This window comes from Spinacia oleracea, chromosome 6 (genome assembly GCF_020520425.1).
Source record: "Spinacia oleracea cultivar Varoflay chromosome 6, BTI_SOV_V1, whole genome shotgun sequence".
NCBI lineage: Eukaryota > Viridiplantae > Streptophyta > Magnoliopsida > Caryophyllales > Amaranthaceae > Spinacia > Spinacia oleracea.
The window spans coordinates 129778861-129801924 of NC_079492.1; the positions used below are offsets into that span (position 1 = coordinate 129778861).

A 23064-nucleotide genomic window follows, 5' to 3' on the forward strand; every position below is an offset into this window, starting at 1 on the left:
GGTTATAAAAGGTTGTCTTTCGAAATTTGCAGAATTAGAATAATTGTTTAGGTGAATTAAAAGGTGACTTTTAAATCTTCGTTTAGACGAAAAGGTAATTTTTTGCGCAAATTTCATTAACACAGAAAAAGAAAACATAAAAAAGAAAATTGAGAGAACGACATTAGTCTACAATCTTCGTTTTTCCTTGAGCAAAAATACAACCACCAGTCCTCCACCACCTTCGCCACCAATACCACCACCAAGCTTAGAAAAATCGAACGACCATGGCAGGAACCTGTCATATTACAAAGGGCATCTGTTCATTTCCTCTCTCCTCTCCTCGCACATGTCTTCTCTTCAATTCCCCTGTCTTTTTCTCCGATTTCCTAACTTGTAAACCTCGAATCAACGCCAAAAGCCTTGCTCTAAAATTCAATTGTACGAGAAATTTCAACTTCAATTCCAATTTTATAGAAGGCCCCAAATTGGTTCGCGCCATGTCTTCGTCGTCGTCTTCTTCATCATCGTCATCTTCCTTTGGGTCGCGACTCGAGGAAACTGTGAAGAAGACAATTACCGAAAACCCAGTTGTTGTTTACTCTAAATCATGGTGTTCGTAAGTCTCCAACTTTTAATTTTATTCAAATTTTTAGTTTTTTCTTTGATTTTTGTTTTGAATTGGGTTGCTTTGAAAATTGAAAAATGTGAAGGAATTGAAGTAGGTTTTTGGTTGTCTGTGAATTTTTTGGTTGAAGGTATTCGTCTGAGGTGAAATCGTTGTTCAAAAGGCTTGGAGTGGAACCATTTGTTATAGAATTGGATGCATTGGGTATGTTGTATTTTTTTTTTTGGCGTAATGTATTTCTATACATCACAATAAATTATGTTTATCAGAGCATTATCATTATCAATTGTGGTTTTGTTAAACTATTCTATGTCTGTTTATTGTTTTGATGGTTCAATAGTTGGTCTTTTTTCTGAGCGTGGTTGCTGGTTATAGTGTTTGATTTGGAGGTGGAGAACAATATAGGGAGAATACAATTAGCATAGAGAACTATATAGGGCGAATACAATTAGCTTAAAGCCTTAGAGTGTTGGGCGGTGATTTGGAATGAATTGTAAGTTTTGGCGTTTGATATGTTATTTTTAGCATGAAATAGGCATGGAAACTGAAGCAGTCAGTTTAAAATAGGTGTAGGATGGGAGAGCTTTACATTATGAATGAGTTAGTGCTTTCAAGTTTCAAGATGGATTTCACCTGATCTGGGCTATTTTCTTCAAACTACCAGGGTGTATATCTTGCAATAGCTTTGTGCCTTTGTCCATGTAGTTGTTTCAGTTTGACCCTTGGTTGTAGATCATTCTAAAATTCCTGACTGAGTACACTACAACCAAGTTATAGGAGGCAGTTTGGAAAGAGATTTGATGTAGTCAAATTTAATCTGAAGCTATTATCAATAGTGATTCTTTCCACATTTGTAAATCTAGACATTAGAGACCTTAGATAGGAAGTGTCAAACGAGCGATAAAATGACATACTTAAATGTTTTCTGGGACGTTTTGCCACTCCATGAGAATTTGGCTCGACATTATGAGTACATTTTGCAAATTTTATCAGTAAAGGTAAATAATGGAAAAATTTTATCAGTAACTTTCGCTCCCCTAGATTGGTCATGATTGCTAATAATTGTGACTTTCTTTTAATGATACACATGTTGTTAGAGAATTTAGTACATTTGGTAACTCCAAGGACCTAGTTTTCCAGTGGAAATAGAATCATAATTTAGCTAAAACTTCTCTCTGAGGCTTGCTAGTTGCTAGGATGATGGGCCATAATTTAACAGCTCAAGGAAGTTAAGATAGAAAATTTGGCACTTATAAAAAGTAGACAAGCAATGAAAGTGGGAGATCCATAATTGCGTAAGAATCTTTAAAGAGAAGAATAGCAATTGCTTGAGTTCTGGGATGGCTTATGATTTCCCTTGAAGTTGTATGCAACTTTGTGCTTTTATTCTTCTTGTTGATTGTCAGAGTTTAGCAGCTGGAACATTACTAGTTAGAAAATCTTTTCTTTTGTTCATTTCCCATCAAAGTCCGATAATAGCACACGAAATGAAATATCAATATCCTTAATGGCTTGTTTGCAAACTATCATTTCATTTCAAATGATGGAATTGGGTCAAATACCCTGTTTGGGAATTAAAAGAATTTGCATTTGGATTTGGCCCAATTCCAACCATTTGAAAAAATAGGTTTGGCCCAATTCCAACCATTTGAAAAAATAGGTACAGTATATTGAATTTGAAATGCAAATTGAAATGCCGGCATTTCAAATCCACGTAAACACTCATCTTCCTCAATTCTTCCTCTCTTCCTTTTCTCTCTCCTTAGCCACCATTGTTGACCTCCTAATATCTCGACTGTGTCTCTCCTCCTATCAACCTCCACCAATTCTCTCCTCTTCACCCTCGTTCACTCTTCTTCACTACTTATTCTCTCTCCTACGCCACCCCTTGTTCTTGTAGCCTCTTTGTCGCCACCACCTCACAACTTCGTTCTCGCCTCCACCATCGACGGAAGTCTTTGGGTAGTCGATCAACCTTCTGTCCTCAAGAAATATCCGAAGAGTTATTGTTTGGTATTCCCCAAAATCGGAAGAGTTAGGGTTGGATTTTTCCCAAATTGAAAGAGTTAGGGTTTTATTTTCCCCAAACTTTAAGCTGATTTTGATTTTGTTTTTTTAGTCCATTGATGATTAATCAAATAATTACATGAATTAGCATATTTAATTGTTGTTTTATTAACACATTTCGATTTCGAATTGCATGTAGTGTTGTTGGATTTTTGTTTTTTTCACATCTGAAGTGTTGTTGGACTACAGAGTATTGCACACCGTTGTTTTGATTGTTTTTGGGTAATATTACATTTATTATTATTTAATAAAATAATTAATTTACATTCTGAGTTTTGCTATGTAATTAAAATCTGGAGATTAATTGAAATTCTTTTGATTTTAAAACAACATACTATTAAATTTTGAAATTCTGGATTTGAAATTCCAAGATTTCAATTCCAGAAATTGAAATCCACTATTTGAAATAATTCCACGTTTCCAAACTTAACCTTATGTAATATAGATAAATTCATGGATTAAGTCTTAGACTACTGGCAGAATCCAGAGAGGTATACTTCATAGGCAAATCATGAAATCCTCAATCCAAGCATGCCCTAAGGGGTAGATATTAGGACTTAGGAGGTGAACTATTTGCCAAGAAAGTAAGTTATATGGTGGAAAAAGAGGGTAATCTAAGTTGACCTTTGGCATGACGGTAACAATCGTAATTTTCCAAGGGTAATATAATTGAATACCATCCTAACCCAACCCACACCATAATCTCCAGAAAGAGCCCCCTTCCAATTCCATATATTGTCCTACCAAGCGTCCCACTTCCCCTAGACAACCATCATTCAACCAATGGCCACCCCCTCCATCCCACCATGTAAACCGCCAAGAAATAAGAGAGAATATCTGAGGAATAAGGGAGTGAGAGACACACAAACAGAAACCACCATTGAAGCACATACTTTGTCGTTAAATAGTTGAATTCAAACATTTAAATTCTAAAAAGCCTTTCTACACTCTTGAATCGGCGGTGGTGAGAGAAGAATAGTGCCGGTCAGGGGGATGACTATTGAGGGAGAAAGTTCTACAGAGTAATTGTTAGCTAAGGGGGCAGGGGTAATGTGTTTCCCTCAAATAGGTAGTAAAAAAAAAGGCCCAACAATATGAACTTATTCTAAGCATATGATTAGGCCCACAAATTACCCATAAGGAGGAAGAGGGTATGAAGGTATGGTATATAAATATAGTTTGTGCTCCCATTGAAACTGAGTAATCTACAGTTCAACAATAAAAATGATTTTCTTAAGAACAACTAGAATTATTTTGCATGGACAAGTGCAGACACGAGCCCTTGATGAAATGTGCATCCTGCATTTGGCTTATCTTTCCATTGGTCAAATCCAGAGTAGGTGATTCTGGAAAAGTTGCTTCGAATGGGGGATTTCGTGGCATGGAAGAATGAAATTTATACCTAAGTTCCGTCACAATTATGCCCATCTTAAATTTCTGATTAAAGAATTTTGGTTCGGAACACTTAGTCTGGCTCCAGGAATTTTCATTTCAACATTTCCCTTGGATTAAATTGGGATTTATTTATGGAGTTGTGTTCCTCCCAAATCTGCCTGTTTAGAGAATTTGGACGGCTGAGCTTCTGCTTGCTCGTGCAAGTAGTGGGCAACTCCTCAACAAATTCTTAGAGAACCTGTTTCCCAAATCCTTCCTTACCTGAAAATATTACTTTTAATTCCAATGTCCACATGGTAATGATTGTGTTTGCTTCGTGGTTTTGCCTTTTTTATAAACTTGGTACGAATGATGTCTACAGTGTGGTTCAGTAACAATAAGAAGAAATCTGTTAAAAAGTCTTCTTGTATGATAATCAATTGGTTTGATATATCTTACATTGATCACAGATGCATAATGAGTTATCACAATCTAATACTCCGTATTTTCACTGACTACTTACTATGAGTACATCATTATTACTGGCTTATCTCTTTAACATCTCTGTGTGTGCATCAAAAGTTAAGTTCAAATCTTCAATAGGTAGCTTGGAAGACGACCTTCATTGATATGCTTGCTAAAGTATCTATGCACATGGTACTATAAATCGCACCTGTGTGTAATATTTTTAGTGCATTAATCAATCAAGGAATGAAGTTACGGTTACTATGTCATTTGTCTGCATAATACCCAGCTGCTTTGCGCATTCATATCCATTTGTGATTAATTTTCGAGTGGTAGAGAACTCTAGATTCCTTCTTGTACTTAAACCTGCTAATCAGTCCTTAGTATAAATTGTGTTTATATCTGATGTAAGTATACTAACTAAAATGGTATGCTTGTTAAATTTGGTCATGCTGCTGTTTTAGAGTACCACTGCTTAAAGACCTCAAGCAAAATGTGATGGACTGTGTGCGGCATTTGCCTCACATATTTGTTAAGAGAGGGAATGTCCAATTTCGGACTTCTGAGATTTTTTTTTTCTTAGATATGTATAAGAAGTTGGAGGTCAGTGACTTTTTGTATTGGTCAAGATTCGAAGGTCAGATTGTCTGAATCTGGAATACACACGCCATACTGCTCACATACACACACACGCACACACACAAAAACGCACGCACACACGCACTCGATCACACAATATTCCATCTTTGGATTCTCTTCTCTACTTGTTTATTTTATGCTACTAGAAATGAATTTTTGGTACATAAAAATGAAATGGCCATTTTTCCCTTCTTTTTGTAAAATTATGTTCAGTAAATGTTGACTTGCTAGCATCTTGATCTTTCAGGTGCTCAAGGGCCTCAACTGCAGAAGCTTCTGGAGAGGCTTACTGGTCAACACACTGTCCCAAATGTTTTCATTGGTGAGTGGTCTTGAGAGAATTTTTCTGTAACTGGTTCATGATTACAGTATAGCCAATAGTTGGCAACTTGACATACAAGATAATAGATATTTCTTTCTTGATTTCAAGTCATTCAGCTTCTTCATAAACCAGTGTTCGTAACTATTCTTGTGGTACGGGAAAAAGTATCTTCTCCATTCTTAATTATGGAGCAAAAACTAAGCAATAAGCAGGATTAAGCATCTTGCATTGTAATTGGTGTTCAAATGTCTGAACATGATTTGCATCATGCATGTCTTGAATTGTTCATCATCAGTTCTGTAGAGGTGCAGTACATATTTGATATTTTAGCATAAGAATTTATGTTTTAATTACTCAGCTATACATACCATTTTGAGATACCAACTAGCTTAATCGGCAAACTTTAAAGGGTCCATAAAAATTTTCTTCGGGAATCTGTCTTGCATTTGTCAGCTATTATGTCCTCACTAAACCTCATAAACCTTAGAATTAATTATTTTCTAGACTTACACTCCATGTGGTACAGTTTTGCAGTCTGATCAACGATTAATCTAGTATGAAATGTAATTCAAGTGCTTACATTTCCTCTTTTGTTGTCTGACCAGGGGGCAAGCACATTGGCGGTTGTTCTGGTAATTATCCTTTCTCTTTTTATTATTTCCAATGGTTTTGTGGCTGGTAAACTCCGTTATGTGTGTAGCTGCTGGGATTTGAAGCTTTAAGCAGCCTACTTCATTTACCTCGAAACTGATAGCCATGTACAGATCATTTGCAATGAGAAACTTATGTACTTCAGCCAATTATTTTTTAGTCTACTTTACTCTGAATGTTAGGGGCTATTGTTTCATTGTTTGTGAAGTGTTACAAATTTATCTCCTTATACAGATCACCTACACAACATTTTTTTTGTCATATAATTGAAATATCTACTTGATTATTGGTTTTGTGCAGAGACTGTGAAGCTTTACCATAAAGGAGAACTTCAACCACTGCTTGCTGAAGCAACTGCCAAAACATCATAGAGCTAGCAACTTCAGAATTCGCTTAACCAAATGTCTTGGTTTTTCTTTGCAAGATATGCTCATCTATGCCTTCTGAAAACTGCACGTTGTTTGATTCTTGTTTATTTATTTGTCCCTTAGGCTATAATTAGAGTAGTCAAAGGCGGAAATACAGTATTAAACCAATTCTTATTGAACTTAAATCAACTTGAGTTATAAACCTATCATTTATGCCAAATACAAGGTAAAATATGAGATTTTGAAGATCCATTTGAAGAAGCTGAAGTTTAGGCTTCCTTCTTTGACTATTCTGCCTTTCTTTTTCTTCCTCGCCTTTTAGGTGGGAGTCTTGTGCATTGGATGGGTGGTCGTGTTCTGTCTCTTGCTTTCTTTTGACTGGCCTAGGATAATTTTCTCTGCGAAATGAACTCCCAATATTAGGAAAAAATATTCTCCTTCGATCAGGGTGCAGTAAATCTCTCTCTTAACTTTCGGAAGTAGGCCAGCATCTTAACCCTATCTGGTAGGCACTCTTTGATCTCTGGGACTTGTTTAAATCTCTCGCTCCAAGCCAGCAACCTGGGAAGGTTATCAGATTCCAGTAGTTTGATTCCCGCTGCTTCTTGCATTAATTCCAGCCAGCAAGCAATCCATCCCAAGCATAGATCAGTTAGCCCAATTTGATTCCCACCAAAAAAATTGTTTTCTCCTAATCCTTTCTCTTCTATTATTCGAAGCAATTCTTTAGCTTCATTTGCCAGCTTCTCTTGCTCTTCCCCGACAGCTCGGAAATAAGTATAGAAGGTCGGGCTCTGTATTATTCATTTATTTGTAAGATCGACTTGGGCATACAAAATCTTTTGAAATGTCATGTTTGATACTTTTTGCTTGAATAATTTGCAAGATCCAAGTATACTTTATTGTATTTGGACGAAAAAAGTTATTTATTTTACTTTTCTATCCATAATATTCCTTAATTCAGTAGACAATTTTCTGAGATTGTGTTATCACATATCAGTTATGTCACTTTGTGAACATAGTAAGTTAGCTGTTAAATTGGAGATTGATTTTGGCACACCTCCTTGTGAGTAACGCACACAAAACTGTGCTCTCACAAGGGTTTGGTGGTCAAAATCATTTCCCGTTTAATCAATGTGTTGATTTTTTTATGTTTGTTGATTTTCTGAACTAAGTAGTCAATCAGGAAAAAGTGACTTTCATTTTAAGAAAAATATTGGGAAAAGGGGAAAAACCTGAAAGTTACCTTATCTTCTAGAAATTTTGCCCAAAATCGTGCTTTGGCCTTCTCATAAGGGTCAGCTGGAAGCAGTGGATTCTGAGGCCAAATCTCATTGATATACTCAAGAATAATAATGGATTCCACAATAGGTTTTCCATTATGAAGAAAGACTGGTATCCTCTGATGCACTGGATTATATCGTATAAGATCATTGCTCTTGTTTGCTAAATCTTCTTCGATATAATCATAGTCGACTCCCTTGAGTTTTAGAGCCCAGATAACTCTGTGACAGTAAACACTAGACCAAACTCCCAGCAGTCTCACCTCCTCCATTTCTGTTCTGTTCTGTTTTGTGTTCAGATGAAAATTTGCATTTAAATTTTTCTTACAGAATGTTTTATTGGGGAAGCTTTTGATCTGGAAGTTGTAGCAAGTTGTGCATTATTGTTCTTTCTTTTTGACTATTGTTGTGGTTTGGACCTGCTCTTGTGGTTAAGGAAACCGACGTTTAAGATGTTACAATTGAATAAAGTTAAGGTTAGATTAGGTGATGCATTTTCCTGGACCACTTATATTGTTATCTATGTTTCTCAATTGATGTGTGACAAAATCAAGGGATTTTTTTTATTTTTCTATTAGGCTACAAATAATTTATATCAGCCTTGACTGAGTTTTTGCTGAAGTAGTAGATAAGATAATGTTAAGAAATATATTACGGAATAGATAGAGGAGAACACTTGTAGACATTTTTTTTTCTAATACAAAGGGAAAACTAAAATTGCAGGAACAAGTTTCATATTTCATTTGAGTTTGATGGTATAGACGACATAAATATGTCCCTCTTCTGTCTGTAATATTCCAACATTTGATCTCGGTCAGGTAGGTTATTCTTGATGACTGATACATTCTGGAAATTCTGTATCCATAATTTCAAGCTAGGAAAAGCAGTGTTTTCCAATATCTTAACACCAACTAAATCTTCAATAACCTCAAACCACAAACCAAGCCACCCACAAACTATATCCATCAGTCCTACCTCGTCGCCACCGAAGAAGTTCTTTTCACCAAGAGCTTCTTCTTCTAAGACCTTTAGCAACTCCTTGGCTTCTTCTATTGCTTTCAGATGGTCTTCTCCTGTACCAATAAAGATTGCCCCAAATACTGGACTGACCTACAACAATATTCACAACATTTTAAATTCTAATCAACCCGAAACCGATGAAAGGGATTAGTAATGTACCTTATCCTCTAGAAACTTGATCCAAAACCGAGCAAGAGCCCTTTTGTGAGGATCTCGTGGAAGAAGATGAGGATGGTGAGGCCATGTCTCCTCAATATACTCAAGAATAACGTTAGATTCCGAGACTGGTTTACCGCCGTGAACAAGTACCGGAACTTTTTTGTACACAGGGTTGGGTTGCTCTTCAAAAGATCATCACTCTTGTTAGAAAGATCTTCTTCTATGTGATCATATTTCACACCCTTGAGTTTCAGAGCCCATATTATTCTGTAACAATATGGACTTGGCCATGAACTCAATACCTTTACTTCTCCCATTTTTATTGCCTTGTTTTTTTACTTCAATATTCCCTTCTCTGTTTCTGCAATTCTGCCTCTTTTCTTGACAACTTAATATAAATTCTTTGTGATCGTTTCATATATACATAGCATATTATAATATTTTTGGGATTTTTTCTATTTTCAAAGGTGCCTGGAATTTATTCATGTTTGACTGAATATTATTATATGTTCAAGCTTGGAACTATTTCTGAAACGGAGGAAATATTTCTGAGTAGTCAAAGTCAACTTATTTAGGCCTGAATCATGCATGAGTAGATAAATGTCTCCGAACTACTGTTATCAAGACGCTGCTCAAAACAACGATTTCAAAATGAGTGGTTTTAGCCTGAACCTCTATGTTGATATCCTCTTTACCAGACAGTAGAAATGGCGTTTTGACTAGTCAAAATATCACTAAAATAAATGGCCTCAGAATGCTCTCAAAACTCAATCAAGCAGGGCCGAAATCTGGTCATGTCTCATACGTTAGTGCGTTGTTTGATCTGATGTGTTAATGTCAACTAAACTACATAAACTCGTGGAGTACAAGATAACACACATGGAGCTGGAAGCTTAAATCTATATGAAACCCGCTTGAGAAAGAGAGGTTTTCAATTAGTAAACACGAAAAACCTAACTATCGTATGATAACTGATAAATTGTACTACTCAAATACAAAACTTGTGCATTACAACTTTTTCATTTCATTTGCTTTGATGATAACATATCTATTTCCCTTTCATGCAAACCAACCATTGGAAGGAGTATGTCTCCTGTGAGAACGTCATACACGTAAAACCGGTGATGTATCCGATCCAATGTCAAATTATTTTTTCATGGATTACATAAACTAAATTACATGTTATAATCCGTAACTTTTAGCAAAATTGTCTTATCGGTCAAACTATTGCATAGTTATAACATTTTTAACATACTCGTTTAGATTTATTCATTTAATATGCATATTTAAAATGCTAATATGATAATTTGACCAAAATATTGAGTGATATATTTTCCATTATTAATATAGCGATTCGACTAAAATATTACCAATTTAGAATAATTATTATTACGTTGTATCTATTATTGCCTTAATTTAAAAACTAAATTCCGTTTCCATACATAAACAGTTTATAAACAAAAGGCAGAGAATAAAAATAAAATAAAGCAGATACACTTTTTTGGGAAAATGGTTTTTGGCGGGAAAAAATCGCACTAGGAATTGACATGTGTCATTCCTGGTGTCTATTTTAGTATGTAGTAAAGATTAGTGTATTAGTTGTTCTTAATTTTAGGAACATGAATATTACTAGTGGGCAATAATGGGTTAGTGAGTTATAAGCATATATAAAAGGTCTTTTGATATAACTTATAATTAGATTGACTGAAATAGTAGTATAATTTTGCTACATATTTTCTCCTCTTTCATCTCTATTATAATTTAATTTCAACAGCCCCAAGAGGCCAAGAGAGAGGCATCGAACATAACTATTGGACTTTTAGATACTTCAATACCCCGCAAACATTTGATTCAACTTTCTTTTCCAATCAGAGTTTGAAATTACCAAAATAGGGAGCGATGTCGACGTTCATAAGACAGAGATAGTATAGTAGAAAGAAGAACAATGCAGTGTCTAACTTAAGATTTTCTCTCCCACTAATGAAAGTGCATGAGCATCATCATTAAAATGTTTGACAAAATAATAACGAACTCTCATTCTAGTATTTTCGTTTTTTGGGAAACCTAGCACTACATTCATCATAATGCAACACATGGTAAACCCTAAAACTTCCACCCACATAATTACCACTATTTAACTTATAGTGCTTAGCACTATACAATGTTGAAAATGCAATCTAGCTAGTAACTATATAGCACGTACCACTTAATGCCTTAGTGACTAGCACTAAATATGGGGGTGTATTGTAACGAATATACGCGTTACAAATGGCTCAAATTTAAATTACTTACAAGAATTATGTACCCTAGTTTAATACGTATTTATGCATGTCCATACTCTTTCCTTGTCTATCATTCACTATAAATAGGTAGCTCTTGTACAACAATCGAAACCAACACTAATTAAGCTTTTACATCTTGCTTGTCTTTTCTACATGCATTAGGTTGAAGGTAAGTGAGTAAAAGAGGCCATAAAATAAACCGCTTATACGTCAAAGTAATCAGAGTACTCAAACACTTTGTTGCTTCGAAGTGTAGGCTTCTAAGGGAAAAAAAAATGGGGAGGGTTTCTTTGTATCTTGGAGTTCTATTTGTAGTATGGTCAATGCATTTTCTATATATTGGAATAGTGCAAGGAAGATCGTTGAAGGAAGATATTATTTTAAGAAATGAATACAATAAAAATGAAGATCATGTTGGAGTTTGTATTGGTAGTGATGGAATAAAAAATGGTTGTGGTTACGAAGGTGGAAGTGGGGGTAGTAGTGGTGGAGGAGATGTTGGAGGACGAGTTGGTGGTGCAAGTGGAGGTTTTGGTGTTGGGGGCAGAGGTGGTGGTGGTGGGAGTGGTGGTGGAGGAAGTTTTAGCGCTGGAGGAGGGGGTGGAGGAAGTTTTGGCGGAGGAGGAAGTTTGGGTAGTGGTGGTGGTTCTAGTGGTGGAATAGGAGGTAGAGGTGGGGGAAGAGTGGGTGGTGGTGGCAGGGGAGGTATAGGTGGTGGAATTGGGGGAGGAGGAAGTGTTGGCGCTGGAGGTGGAGTAGGTGGGGGTGGCGGAGTAGGTGGAGTCGGTGGCGATGTAGGAGGTGGAGCTAGTGGGGGTGGTGGTGTAGGAGGCGGTGTCATAGGTGGAGGAAGAGGAGGTGGAGGTGGCAGCAGAGGTGTTGGTGTTGGTGTTGGAGGCGGAGTTGGTGGAGGAATTGGGGGTGGTGTTGGTGTAGGAGGTGGAGGTGTTGGAGGCGGCGCCGGTGGTGGCAGTGGAGGTTTTGGTGGTGCCGGAGGTGTTGGTGGTGGAATTGGGGGAGGAGGTGGTAGCAGTGGTGTCGGAGGTGGAGGAAGTCTTGGCGGCGGAGGTAGAGGAAGTTTCGGTAGTGGTGGTAGTTCTAGTGGGGGAGTAGGTGTTGGTGGTGGAATAGGAGGCGGGGGAGGTGTAGGAGGCGGGGTTGGTGGTGGTCTTGGAGGAGGTGGTGGAGTAGGCGTTGGAGGTGGAGCTAGTGGAGGTAGAGGAAGAGGAAGAGTGGGTGGTGGTGGTAGAGGAGGTACAGGTGGTGGAATTGGGGGAGGAGGAAGTGTTGGCGCTGGAGGTAAGGTAGGTGGGGGAGGCGGAGTAGGTGGAGTCGGTGGCGGTGCAGGAGGTGGGGCAAGTGGGGGTGGTGGTGTAGGTGGAGTTGTAGGCGGTGGAGCTAGCGGGGGTGTCAGAGGTGGTGGCAGTGGAGGTGTTGGTGCTGGAGGCAGAGTTGGTGGAGGAATTGGGGGTGGTGTTGGTGTAGGGGGTGGAGCTGGTGGAGGTGGTGTCGGTGGTGGCGGTGCAGGTTTTGGTGGTGTCGGAGGTGGAGCTGGTGGAGGTGGGGGAATAGGTGGCGGTGTTGGAGGAGGAGCTGGAGGTGTTGTAGTTGGAGGTAGAGGTGGAGGACGAGGGAGTGCAAGAGGTAGAGGAAGCGGAGGTGCTGGTGCTGGTGTTGGAGGAGGTATAGGCGCTGGAGGTGGAGGTGGTGTTGGTTTAGGAGGTGGCGGAGCAGGCGGTTCTGGTACTGGTAGTGTAGGCGGAGGTGGTGGTGTAGTAGGTGGCGGTATAGGGGTCGGAGGTAGTGGTGCAGTAGTTGGAGGTGGTAGCGCGGGAGGCGGTGGTGCTGTACGTGGAGGTCTAGGGGTTGGTGGCAGTGGTACAGTAGGAGGAGGTGTTGGCGCCGGAGGTAGTGGTGCAATTGGTGGAGGTGTTGGGGCTGGAGGCAGTGGTACAGTAGGAGGAGGTGTTGGCGCCGGAGGCAGTGGTGCAATTGGTGGAGGTGTTGGGGCTGGAGGCAGTGGTGCAGTAGGCGGCGGTGCAGTAAGCGGAGGTGTTGGTGCAGTTGGAGGATGTGTTGGAGGATTAGGAGGAGGTATTGGGGCTGGAGGTGGAGTAGGTGGAGGTGTTGGGATAGGTGGTGGCGGAGGTGTTGGTAGGAGAGGTATAGAAAATGATAAAGACAGCCACAAAAATGTAGACAAAGTCACTCCATAAGTGTCTTCATAAGCCTATTGTTGAACTACTACTAGCAAGCTTGCCGTAGGGTTTGAGCTTTTGGTGTACTCGTTTTTTTTCTAGACAGTTGGATCATTTACCATATTATATGTACTCATATAAATAAGTCATATGTGGTAAAATATAGTTAATAAAAGTTGTATAACCTTATCTTGTACACAAAGTATATCTTTAATTACCTTTTAGTTTATTTCATGTGTATTACGTTTTAGGGGGAGTATGGGTTCACTGGCTGACCAATATCATTATCAATGATATCCAAGAACCTAACTAATATCTTTCAGATTCCTTTCCTAACTTTGGTTACACGAATTTTAGAAATAGATATTGGATAACCAACAAGATATCCAAAATCAGAAGGAATACTAACTTTTTTTTGTTCTTTATTACATGCACTGTCAGAGATTGAAAAGAGCCTTGCGATGTTATAAATATGCATATTAAACGTGTAATAAGTTTGAAAACATTCCTTAGGTTATTTAGTTCAAATTCAGTTCGAAAACGCCATTTTTGCCTAAATATGACCTAGAACGACCCAATTAGCCTTAAATGTAGAATAATTGATTTGAAAGAGCCTTAGATAGTTATAAATATGAATATTAAACGTGTAATAAGTTTGAAAACATTCCTTAGGTTCTTTAGTTCAAAGTTGGTTCGAAAACGCCATTTTTGCCTAAATATGACTTAGAACGACTCAATTAGCCTTAAATGTGAAATAATAGATTGGGAAGAGCCTTAGAATGTTATAAATATTCATATTAAACGTGTAATAAGTTTGAAAACATTCCTTAGGTTCTTTAGTTCAAAGTTGGGTTCGAAAACGCCATTTTTGCCTAAATATGACCTAGAACGACCCAGTTAGCCTTAAATGTGAAATAATAGATTGGAAAGAGCCTTACAATGTTATAAATATGCATATTAAACGTGTAATAAGTTTGAAAACATTCCTTAGGTTCTTTAGTTCAAAGTTGGGTTCGAAAACGCCATTTTTGCCTAAATATGACCTAAAACGACTCAATTAGCATTAAATGTGAAATAATATATTGGAAAGAATCTTAGAATGTTAAATATTCATATTAAACGCGTAATAAGTTTGAAAACATTCGTTAGGTTCTTTAGTTCAAAGTTGGGTTCGAAAACGCCATTTTTGCCTAAATATGACATAGAACGGCCCAATTAGCCTTAAATGTGAAATAATAGATTGGAAAGAGTCTTACAATGTTATAAATATGCATATTAAACGTGTAATAAGTTTGAAAACATTCCTTAGGTTCTTTAGTTCAAAGTTGGGTTCGAAAACGCCATTTTTACCTAAATATGACCCAAGTAAACAAGTAAGTAAAGTAGTGATTTATAATTGCACTTACATGTAAAACATTATTTGTATTTACATGTGTAAATAAAGTATATATAATTGCATTTTTTTATCGAATGCGTAGTGCTTTTCGGAGTTACAAGAGACTAAGTGGACAATCTAAGGGAACTAAATTAACATGGATTCCAGCACAGGTATAATTAGTTTATTATTTACCTAAAATTCAAGTTTTTTAAAATTATAACATACAATTTGATATAAATTGTACTTGTGTTATTTATTTTAATGCATGTAGTGTGCTCAACAACTGGGATCACTAGATTGTGGCTACTACGTCATGCATTTTATGTACGGCATAATAATGAATCATGGTAATAGTCAAGATCTTACTACGGTATGTTCTCATATAAACTACTTTATGTAATAAATTGAAGTACACAAAACTATTATATTGATCGTTGATAAATTGAATTATTTACACTTTTTTAGGATTTTTCAAGAACATTGCCTTATTCACCGGAGGAGATTAATGAGGTTAAAGATTTTTGGGCAGATTACTTTGTGAACAATGTCGAATTTTAGCTTAATTTGTACTTATGAACTCGATCTCTAGCTAGCTACCTTTGTTGTAATAATTTATGTTGGTTGATCTATGACGAATTTAATTGCCTTTTATTGGGAACGTTGTAAACTTTTGTGACAGGTATTTATAGTATTCCCGGTATTGGGAAGCGTCTAATTTCAAAGGAGATCATGTCTGAATTTCCATCTAATTTACTTACTTTATGCTCTGGATATACATGTACTGAGAATGTTCGAGCTACATAGAATTAAGTTGCTAAACTAAAATATAAAATAACAAAAAAAAAACAAAAAATTAAGTCATTTGCGTCGCATATTAGCTTAATGTGCGCAAATGACTTATTTCTCTGGCGCCAAAAAAGTCATTTGCGTCGCACATTAAGCTAATGTGCGACGCAAATACTTAATTTTTTGGCGCCCAAATAGTCATTTGCGTCTCACATTAAGCTAATGTGCGACGCAAATCACTTAATTTTTTGGCGCCCAAATAGTCATTTGCGTCGCACATTAAGCTAATGTGCGACGCAAATGACTTTTCAACAAGGTGCCTGAAAGTCATTTGCGTCGCACGTTAAGCTAATGTGCGACGAAAATGAGAGTTATTTGTGCGACGCAAATTACTTGCGACGCACAATGTGCGACGCAAATGGACTTAAAAGACATATGCAAATGAGAATTTTTTTCCACTAGTGCATTCCCCATGAAATACGACCTTCACATCTATTTGGCTTGCCTGTAGATAAAGCAAATTTCCCCTTTGCATCATAGACTCTTGAAATGAGTAGTTGGGGATTTTGATGCATTCGCCACACTTGTTTCATCAAGAAAGCCTTATTAATAAATGACGAATACCCAAGCCTCCCATCCGTCGAGGAAGATGTAAAACACTCTTACGGATCCAATGGATTTCCTTATGACCTTGTTTTGCCCAGAAGAAAGTAGCAATCATTGAATTTTATTCGAAATTGATATAGGAATGTCCAAGCTCATCAACACATGAGAAACTGTTGCAACGATGACTGTATTAATTAAAACTAACTTTTGCGCCTGGGAAAGCAACACCCCATTCCATGAGGTTATCAAATCAGCCACCTTAAGTAATTAAAATGTGAACGTTTAGAACCCATACCATCAATAGGAACACCTAGATGTTGTCCAAACTGTGCTACTTATGGCAGTCATAAAATAGATTTGAAAAGTTGTTGTTGTTGGAGAGAAGTATTCGGACTGAACTTGATAAAAGACTTAGCAAGATTAAGTTGTTGACCTGATATCCGACAGTAGCGGTCGAGAATACCTCCTATATTCTCGCATGATTTTTCTGTTGCTCGAAAAAATATCATAGCATCATCGGCGAAGAACAAATGAGAAATCTTTGGCGCTTCCCTTGCAAGGTTAATCCCTTGAAATAACCTAATATCCTGAACTAACGATAGCATTCGCCCTAGAATATCCATGCAGAAGAGGAATAAATACGGAGACAAAGGATCCCTTTCCTTAAACCACACTTGGGTTTAAAACACTACAACAAAAGTATTGTATAGCGGCATTTATCTAGTGGCATTTATGCGCAATGCCGCCTAAACCCATTTGGGGATATTAAAACAAAGGTTTAGGCGACATTCCATCAAATGCTACAAAACAAATGCCGCCTAAGCCGAATTTTCACATCGCGCGACTATCGGTCCTTTTGGCGCTGCACTTATGCCCAAAATTAATTTCACAATTCATTTGAAATTTTTCACACAAAAAAATACCATTCATTTGAAACTAGCCCCATGATTTTATTTCTAACTTAGGGTTTCACTTATTTTTTTTTTTCGTGTCGTCATTCTCTCAATCACTTCCTCCAGAAAACTCAGTTGTTGTGTCGCTGGTGGTTACTGCGTTTCTGCTCGGCGGTGGTTGCTCGGTGGTTTCAACTCAGGTTGGTGCTCTTAGCTTTCTCTTTTGCATTGTGGTTGTTGGGGTTGCGTCGTTGCTGCTCGGTGGTTACCGGTCGGTGGTTGCTACTCGGTGGTTACTGGTCGACGGTTTCGATCTGCTCTTTCCGTTGCTGCTCTTGCCGTTGCTGCTCTTGTCGTTGCTTCTCTGTGGTAATTATCTAGCTTCTCCTCAATTAATCTGTTGTTATTTTTCCAATTGAGTTGCAATTTAATTCGATTTGAGGGTTTAATATACTAATTGGTAATTATCTAGCTTCTTCTCTGTGGGAAATGCTACTTGATATGTTTAGAACTCACACTCAAGCACCAACCTTAGAATCACATGAAGATGTGACAACGGCGTCAAATTCAGAAGGGCTTGAAACTGAAAACTCTAATCAATCTGTACATCCTGATGCAGAAAAGTTCAATGATTTAATTAAGGATGTTGATAAAGAGTTATATCCAGGGTGTAAGAAATTCAACCGCTTATCTTTCTTGCTGCATCTTAATCATATTAAGTGTCGTTTTGATTTGCCAAATGAATCCTTTGATATGATTCTTAAGCTGGTAAAAGAGGTTTTACCTGAAGGTGAGACTTTGCCTAATTCTTTGAGAGAATCACAAAAAATCATTGAGGGATTGGGTTTGAAGTATGAGAAGATAGATGCATGCCCGAATGACTATATGTTGTTCTGGAAAGAAAAGGCTAAAGACGAGGAGTGTTCAATATGTCATGCCTCTAGATGGAAAGTTGAAGAGAGGACTTTAGAAGAAAATTCTTCAGCTTCAAAGAAGAAAAAGAAAATACCAGCAAAGGTGTTGCGGTATTTCCCCTTAAAGCCTAGACTACAAAGATTGTTAATGTCATCAAAAATAGCAAATGACATGACATGGCATCACAAAGAACGTAAGAAAGATGAGATTTTAAGGCATCCAGCAGATTCAAATGCATGGAAATCCCTTGATGCTGAATTCCCTGAGTTTGGTGATGAACCTCGCAATGTTAGGTTAGGGCTTGCAACTGATGGTTTTAACCCATTTGGTAGGCTGGATAGTAGATATAGTATTTGGCCAGTTGTTCTTATACCTTATAACTTACCTCCATGGTTTTGCATGAAGAAAGAAAATTTTATTTTGTCATTGCTTATTCCTGGTCCTCATTCCCCGGGAAATAAAATTGATGTGTATTTACAACCTCTCATTGAAGAATTACTTGAATTGTGGGAAACTGGGGCTGCCACTTATGATGCCTCAACCGGAGAAATTTTTCAGATGCGTGTTGCAGTTATGTGGACTATAAATGATTTTCCGGCGCTTGGAAACTTGTCAGGTTGGAATATACATTCAGAATATGGGTGTCCGTCATGTAATGTAAAAACTCATTCCTACAGATTAAAATATGGTCATAAATTCTGTTTTATGAACCATGAACACTTTCTGAATGATGTGAATGCATCTAAACCACCTTCTAGATCTGATGTCTTGGAGAAATTGAAAGATATTGATTTCACTCTGGGCAAGTTAAATGAACCTGCAACTGGTATTCCCAAGAACACGTGGAAGAAGAAGAGCAATTTATTTAGACTTCCTTATTGGAAGTTTAATTTAATTCGCCACAATGTTGATATGATGCATGTGAAAAAAACGTTTGTGATAATAGTGTGCATACTGTGTTGAATACTGAAAAATCAAAGGATAATTTGGCGGCTCGACGTGATCTCAAAAAATTAAAAATAAGGAGAAATTTATGGCCTCAAAAATGTCGAAAATCTGGGAGAAGATTCCTGCCCCCCGCATGCTTTAATATGAGTAAAGAGGGAAAGAAGTTATTCTATAAAGTTTTAGAGAATGTCAAGTTTCCCGATGGTTATGCATCTAATATATCACGTTGCGTTCAGAAACATCGTTCGTTGTCTGGTCTCAAAAGTCACGATTGCCATGTACTTATGCAATGCCTTCTTCCTATTGCATTAAGAGGAAATCTGGATGATAAAGTTGTCTCAGTAATAGATGATTTGTGTAGCATTTTTCGTGTGTTATGCGGAAAGACCCTTCACATACGTGCACTCGAGCTACTGGAACAAAAGGCTGACAGGGTTCTCTGTCGCTTGGAGAAGATCTTCTTACCTTCATTCTTTACGATTATGGTTCACCTGGTCATTCATTTAGTATATGAAGCAAGAATTGGAGGGCCGGTGCACTATCGTTAGATGTATCCGATTGAGAGGTAACTTTAATACTATACTGCATTATCTACATATTTGATTTATTTACTCTTTTATATTTTTTTTTATGTATGCTCACTTTTTAATAAAATTATGTAATATCTATATATCTTAATTTACTCACATGTATAACATTTAAACTGATTAGGTACTTGAAAACATTGATATCTTATGTGCGTAATAAAGCACGGCCTGAGGGATCTATTGCACAAGCATACCTTGCTGAAGAATGCCTCATATTTTGTTCAAGATACTTAAAAGGGTTAGAGTCAAGAAACAAACCGCGAAACAATGCAGATGATCAGTTAGATCATGACAAAGACAACAACACATCAGATCTATCAGATCTTTTTCCTTCTGAAGGGAAACCGTACGGGAACATTCAGGGATTTAGGATGGATGATAAGATGTGGAAGCAAGCACATAGATACATTCTGTTTAATTGCGGGAATCCTGCCATTGAAACCTTAAGAAAGTAAGTACTAATAATATAATTTATGTTTGTAAAATATGCTAAAACTATTGTTTTACTAATGCCATTTTATTTATTTATTTACTATAGGGATCATATGTCCCACATTACTAGAGTAACACGTAGAAGACGCCCTTCACAACATGAAAAGGAACGGCTACATAATGAAGGATTTAGTGATTGGCTACAAAATTATGTAAGTTTTATGTTGTTAAATTACATAATGCAAGTATTGAAAGGTTTATATTTATGGTATTTTTTTCTTTGACTTAACATAGGTTAAAGATCCAGAACATGCATCTGATGACAGAATAACAACTGAAATCAAATCACTTGCACGTGGACCAAATCATATTGCAAGAAGATTTCACGCTTTTGATGTTAACAATGGATATCAATTTAGAACTAAAGAGTATGAGAAAAATATGAGTACTCAAAATAGTGGAGTTGTAGTAGTTGCTAAGACCCAAAGTTATGCTAGCTCAAGTGATACGAGGCCGATGCTCGGAGATTTGACATATTATGGAAGGGTTACAGATATGATAGAATTGGATTACTATGGAGATTTTAAGGCCGTTTTATTTGGATGTGAATGGGTTGATGTGGTCCAAGGAAGAGGATTGAAAAGAGATAGTTTAGGTTATACACATGTTAATTTCAGTCACTTAATACACACTGGTGGTCGGGTAAATGATGAACCATATGTGTTTCCATCTCAAGTTTCTCATGTTATATACATACAAGATCGTAGAGAACTTGATTGGTTTACTCCAACTCGATCCAATGAAACCAAGGGATTTATATGACATTGGGGAGGATGATCATCACGATGAACATCATGCAGTAAGTGCTCATTCAATTGCAGATCAAGAAGATATGGAGGATGATATTGATAATTTGCCATCGACAATTGTTTCTGAAGGCATATATGTGGATGATGACCACATAGAAGATACAGATGAAGAGGATAACAATTGATTTTGGCGGTTTTCAATCCTAGATTTGGTGTAACACAACGTTTATTTTTTAAACTATAACTATGCTTTGTTTTAATTGAATAATTTTAGGACTAGGATTTTATTGTTAAAATGTATGCAGGTTCCCCCCCCCCCCCCCCTCTGGTTTGAGTGTTGCCTTCCTAATGGAATTTTCAATCACGTCTCACAATGGGCCTTGTTGCTTATACTTGAGCAATATTCATTTGTGTACACTTTATAACCAATAGAAACTTTGTGTTGAGTAATGATCTTTGCAGATTTCAATGGGAAGAAAAAAGAGGCCACGAACTGTTCTTGTTGAAGAACCCACTGGAGATGCTGTACAAGAACCTACCAGAGATATTGAACAAGATTCTTATGAGGATTCTCCGACCGAGGAACCTGATCCAGCCAATGATTCTCTTGGCCATGACAACTCCAACAATGCTAATGTTGAAGGTAATTAGTTATGATAAATTTAACTTACTTTTAGTTATAAGCTTTGATTGTTATGGTAATTAGTTATGATAAATTTGATTGTTAATAATTTTAGAATCACCAAGTCAAAAGCGTAGGGGGATTACTCTAATGGCTCGCATTTGGAATCAACCAAAAGAGAAAAGAGTAGTTGTTGAGTGGAATAAGTATTGGCAACCAATTGGTGGTAAACGCTCTGATCTTGCTCATTTTTTTCAATGAATAGCCTTTATCAGATGCCTAGCTTCTTTAGAGAAGAGAGTAGCTTTTTATATTTTTAAAATATTTTATATTTTATGTATGGTTTATTATCATTACTAATGTTTCATACAAACTATAGAAACGTAGCTCAACAAATCAGAGGAGTCGTGAAATGCAAGTCCTGGCACATACCGGTGGAGCAAAGAATTTTGCATCTTATGCTGCCGAGAAGGTTTATTATAATCCTTTCTAGTTTCATGACGAATAAAAAATGACTTGTAGTTTTAATATCCAAGGATTAATCAGTTTGTTTTTCCAGACTGTGAATGGGGTGCTTCCATCACGTGCTCAAGTATATCTAGACACTCACAAGGACCGTAAGATCCATCCAGCTCCAATGGATGTAAAGTCAAAACAAGCTGTGGTATGTTCTATCTAAATAATATGCGATTTTCTAGATTATCGATGGGATATTTTAATATTATCTCATTGCGTATTTGTTGTTTTGAAGGACATGATAAATGAAAAAATGAGCCGACTTCCAGGTGGAAAGGAAATTACTAATGGAATTGTTGCATGGGATGGTGATATATACTCTCATGTGACGAAGGAAGTGATAGGACCAGAGAGAAGAGGTTGTGTTCGTGGAATTGGCAGGTGCACAACATCATTGACATCTATTTCACATACTCAACATCAAGATGAACACTTGGATGATAATGATCATGATGCATGTGATGAAAAACTTGAGCATATGCAAATTGAATTGACAAGGATGCGAGAAAAGCAAGCCCAAAATGAAAAGGAACTAGCTATGTTGAAGGCTTTGTTTCTAGGAAGGCGCACTCCAAATGACCGTACTCCGTCATCCTCCACCGGAGGTATGCCAACTTGTTCCTTAGATGTTCCCGATGTTGCTCTTCTGTCTGAAAGCTTCTCTCCCTGTTCTTCTTCTTCTTTTTCCTGCTGTTTTTTTTTTAAATTATTTTATTCAGGTTTCATGTGTTTATGTTGTTTTGTGTTGTCCATAAATTGTTGGTAGTTTGGGCTGTTGTTGGGGTGTGTATCCCCCATTGTTTTTTGGTTGTGATAGAGAAGGGAAGGAGAAGGAGAAAGGAGGTTCTTCTTTCTCTTCTGTTTTTTGGTTGTGATAGAGAAGGGAAGGAGAAGGAGAAAGGAAGTTCCTCCTTGGTTGATAAAGTTTGTCATGGCCATTCTTTCATCTGACTTCTTTTTGTTCCAAAGTACGGAGTATTATCTAAACTATACTATATGTGACTTCTTTTTGTTCCGGATTAAGGGTAACATGAAGAGCATCGTTCTCCTGATACTGCTTCCAAATTGTTTGATAAAAAAATGTACTGGAACCTTGAATCCTCCCTATCACTTTTGGTCACATGCTCATCTACAGAA

The 23064-nt window shown here is 37.3% G+C and overlaps 2 protein-coding genes and 1 pseudogene across 2 annotated transcripts; 1 reads left to right on the plus strand and 2 right to left on the minus strand.

Moving 5' to 3' along the window:
- Window positions 1-102: 102 nt before the first annotated feature.
- On the plus strand, window positions 103-6739 carry LOC110787552 (monothiol glutaredoxin-S10). The gene is made up of 5 exons (XM_021992187.2): window positions 103-598; window positions 738-811; window positions 5400-5474; window positions 6080-6106; window positions 6426-6739. The coding sequence occupies exons 1-5, from the start codon at window positions 267-269 to the stop codon at window positions 6494-6496; spliced, it is 579 nt and encodes a 192-aa protein (XP_021847879.1). The 5' UTR covers window positions 103-266; the 3' UTR covers window positions 6497-6739.
- On the minus strand, window positions 6646-8210 carry LOC110787551 (glutathione transferase GST 23-like). The gene is made up of 2 exons (XM_021992186.2): window positions 7740-8210; window positions 6646-7287 (listed from the first exon to the last, which is right to left on the minus strand). Exons 1-2 carry the CDS (start codon window positions 8046-8048, stop codon window positions 6937-6939), a joined length of 660 nt encoding a protein of 219 aa, XP_021847878.2. The 5' UTR covers window positions 8049-8210; the 3' UTR covers window positions 6646-6936.
- Window positions 8211-8405: 195 nt separating this feature from the next.
- LOC110787553 (glutathione transferase GST 23-like) lies at window positions 8406-9391 on the minus strand (annotated as a pseudogene).
- Window positions 9392-23064: the final 13673 nt, after the last annotated feature.

Coding starts and splice junctions, on each gene's coding strand:
- LOC110787551 (XM_021992186.2), bottom strand. CDS start 8,048: ATGGAGGAGGTGAGACTGCTGGGAGTTTGGTCTAGTGTTTACTGTCAC. Junction 7,288..7,739: donor CAAAATTTCTAGAAGATAAG/GTAACTTTCAGG, acceptor TGAATAATACAG/AGCCCGACCTTCTATACTTA.
- LOC110787552 (XM_021992187.2), top strand. CDS start 267: ATGGCAGGAACCTGTCATATTACAAAGGGCATCTGTTCATTTCCTCTC. Junction 5,475..6,079: donor TGTCCCAAATGTTTTCATTG/GTGAGTGGTCTT, acceptor TTGTCTGACCAG/GGGGCAAGCACATTGGCGGT. Junction 6,107..6,425: donor GCACATTGGCGGTTGTTCTG/GTAATTATCCTT, acceptor GGTTTTGTGCAG/AGACTGTGAAGCTTTACCAT.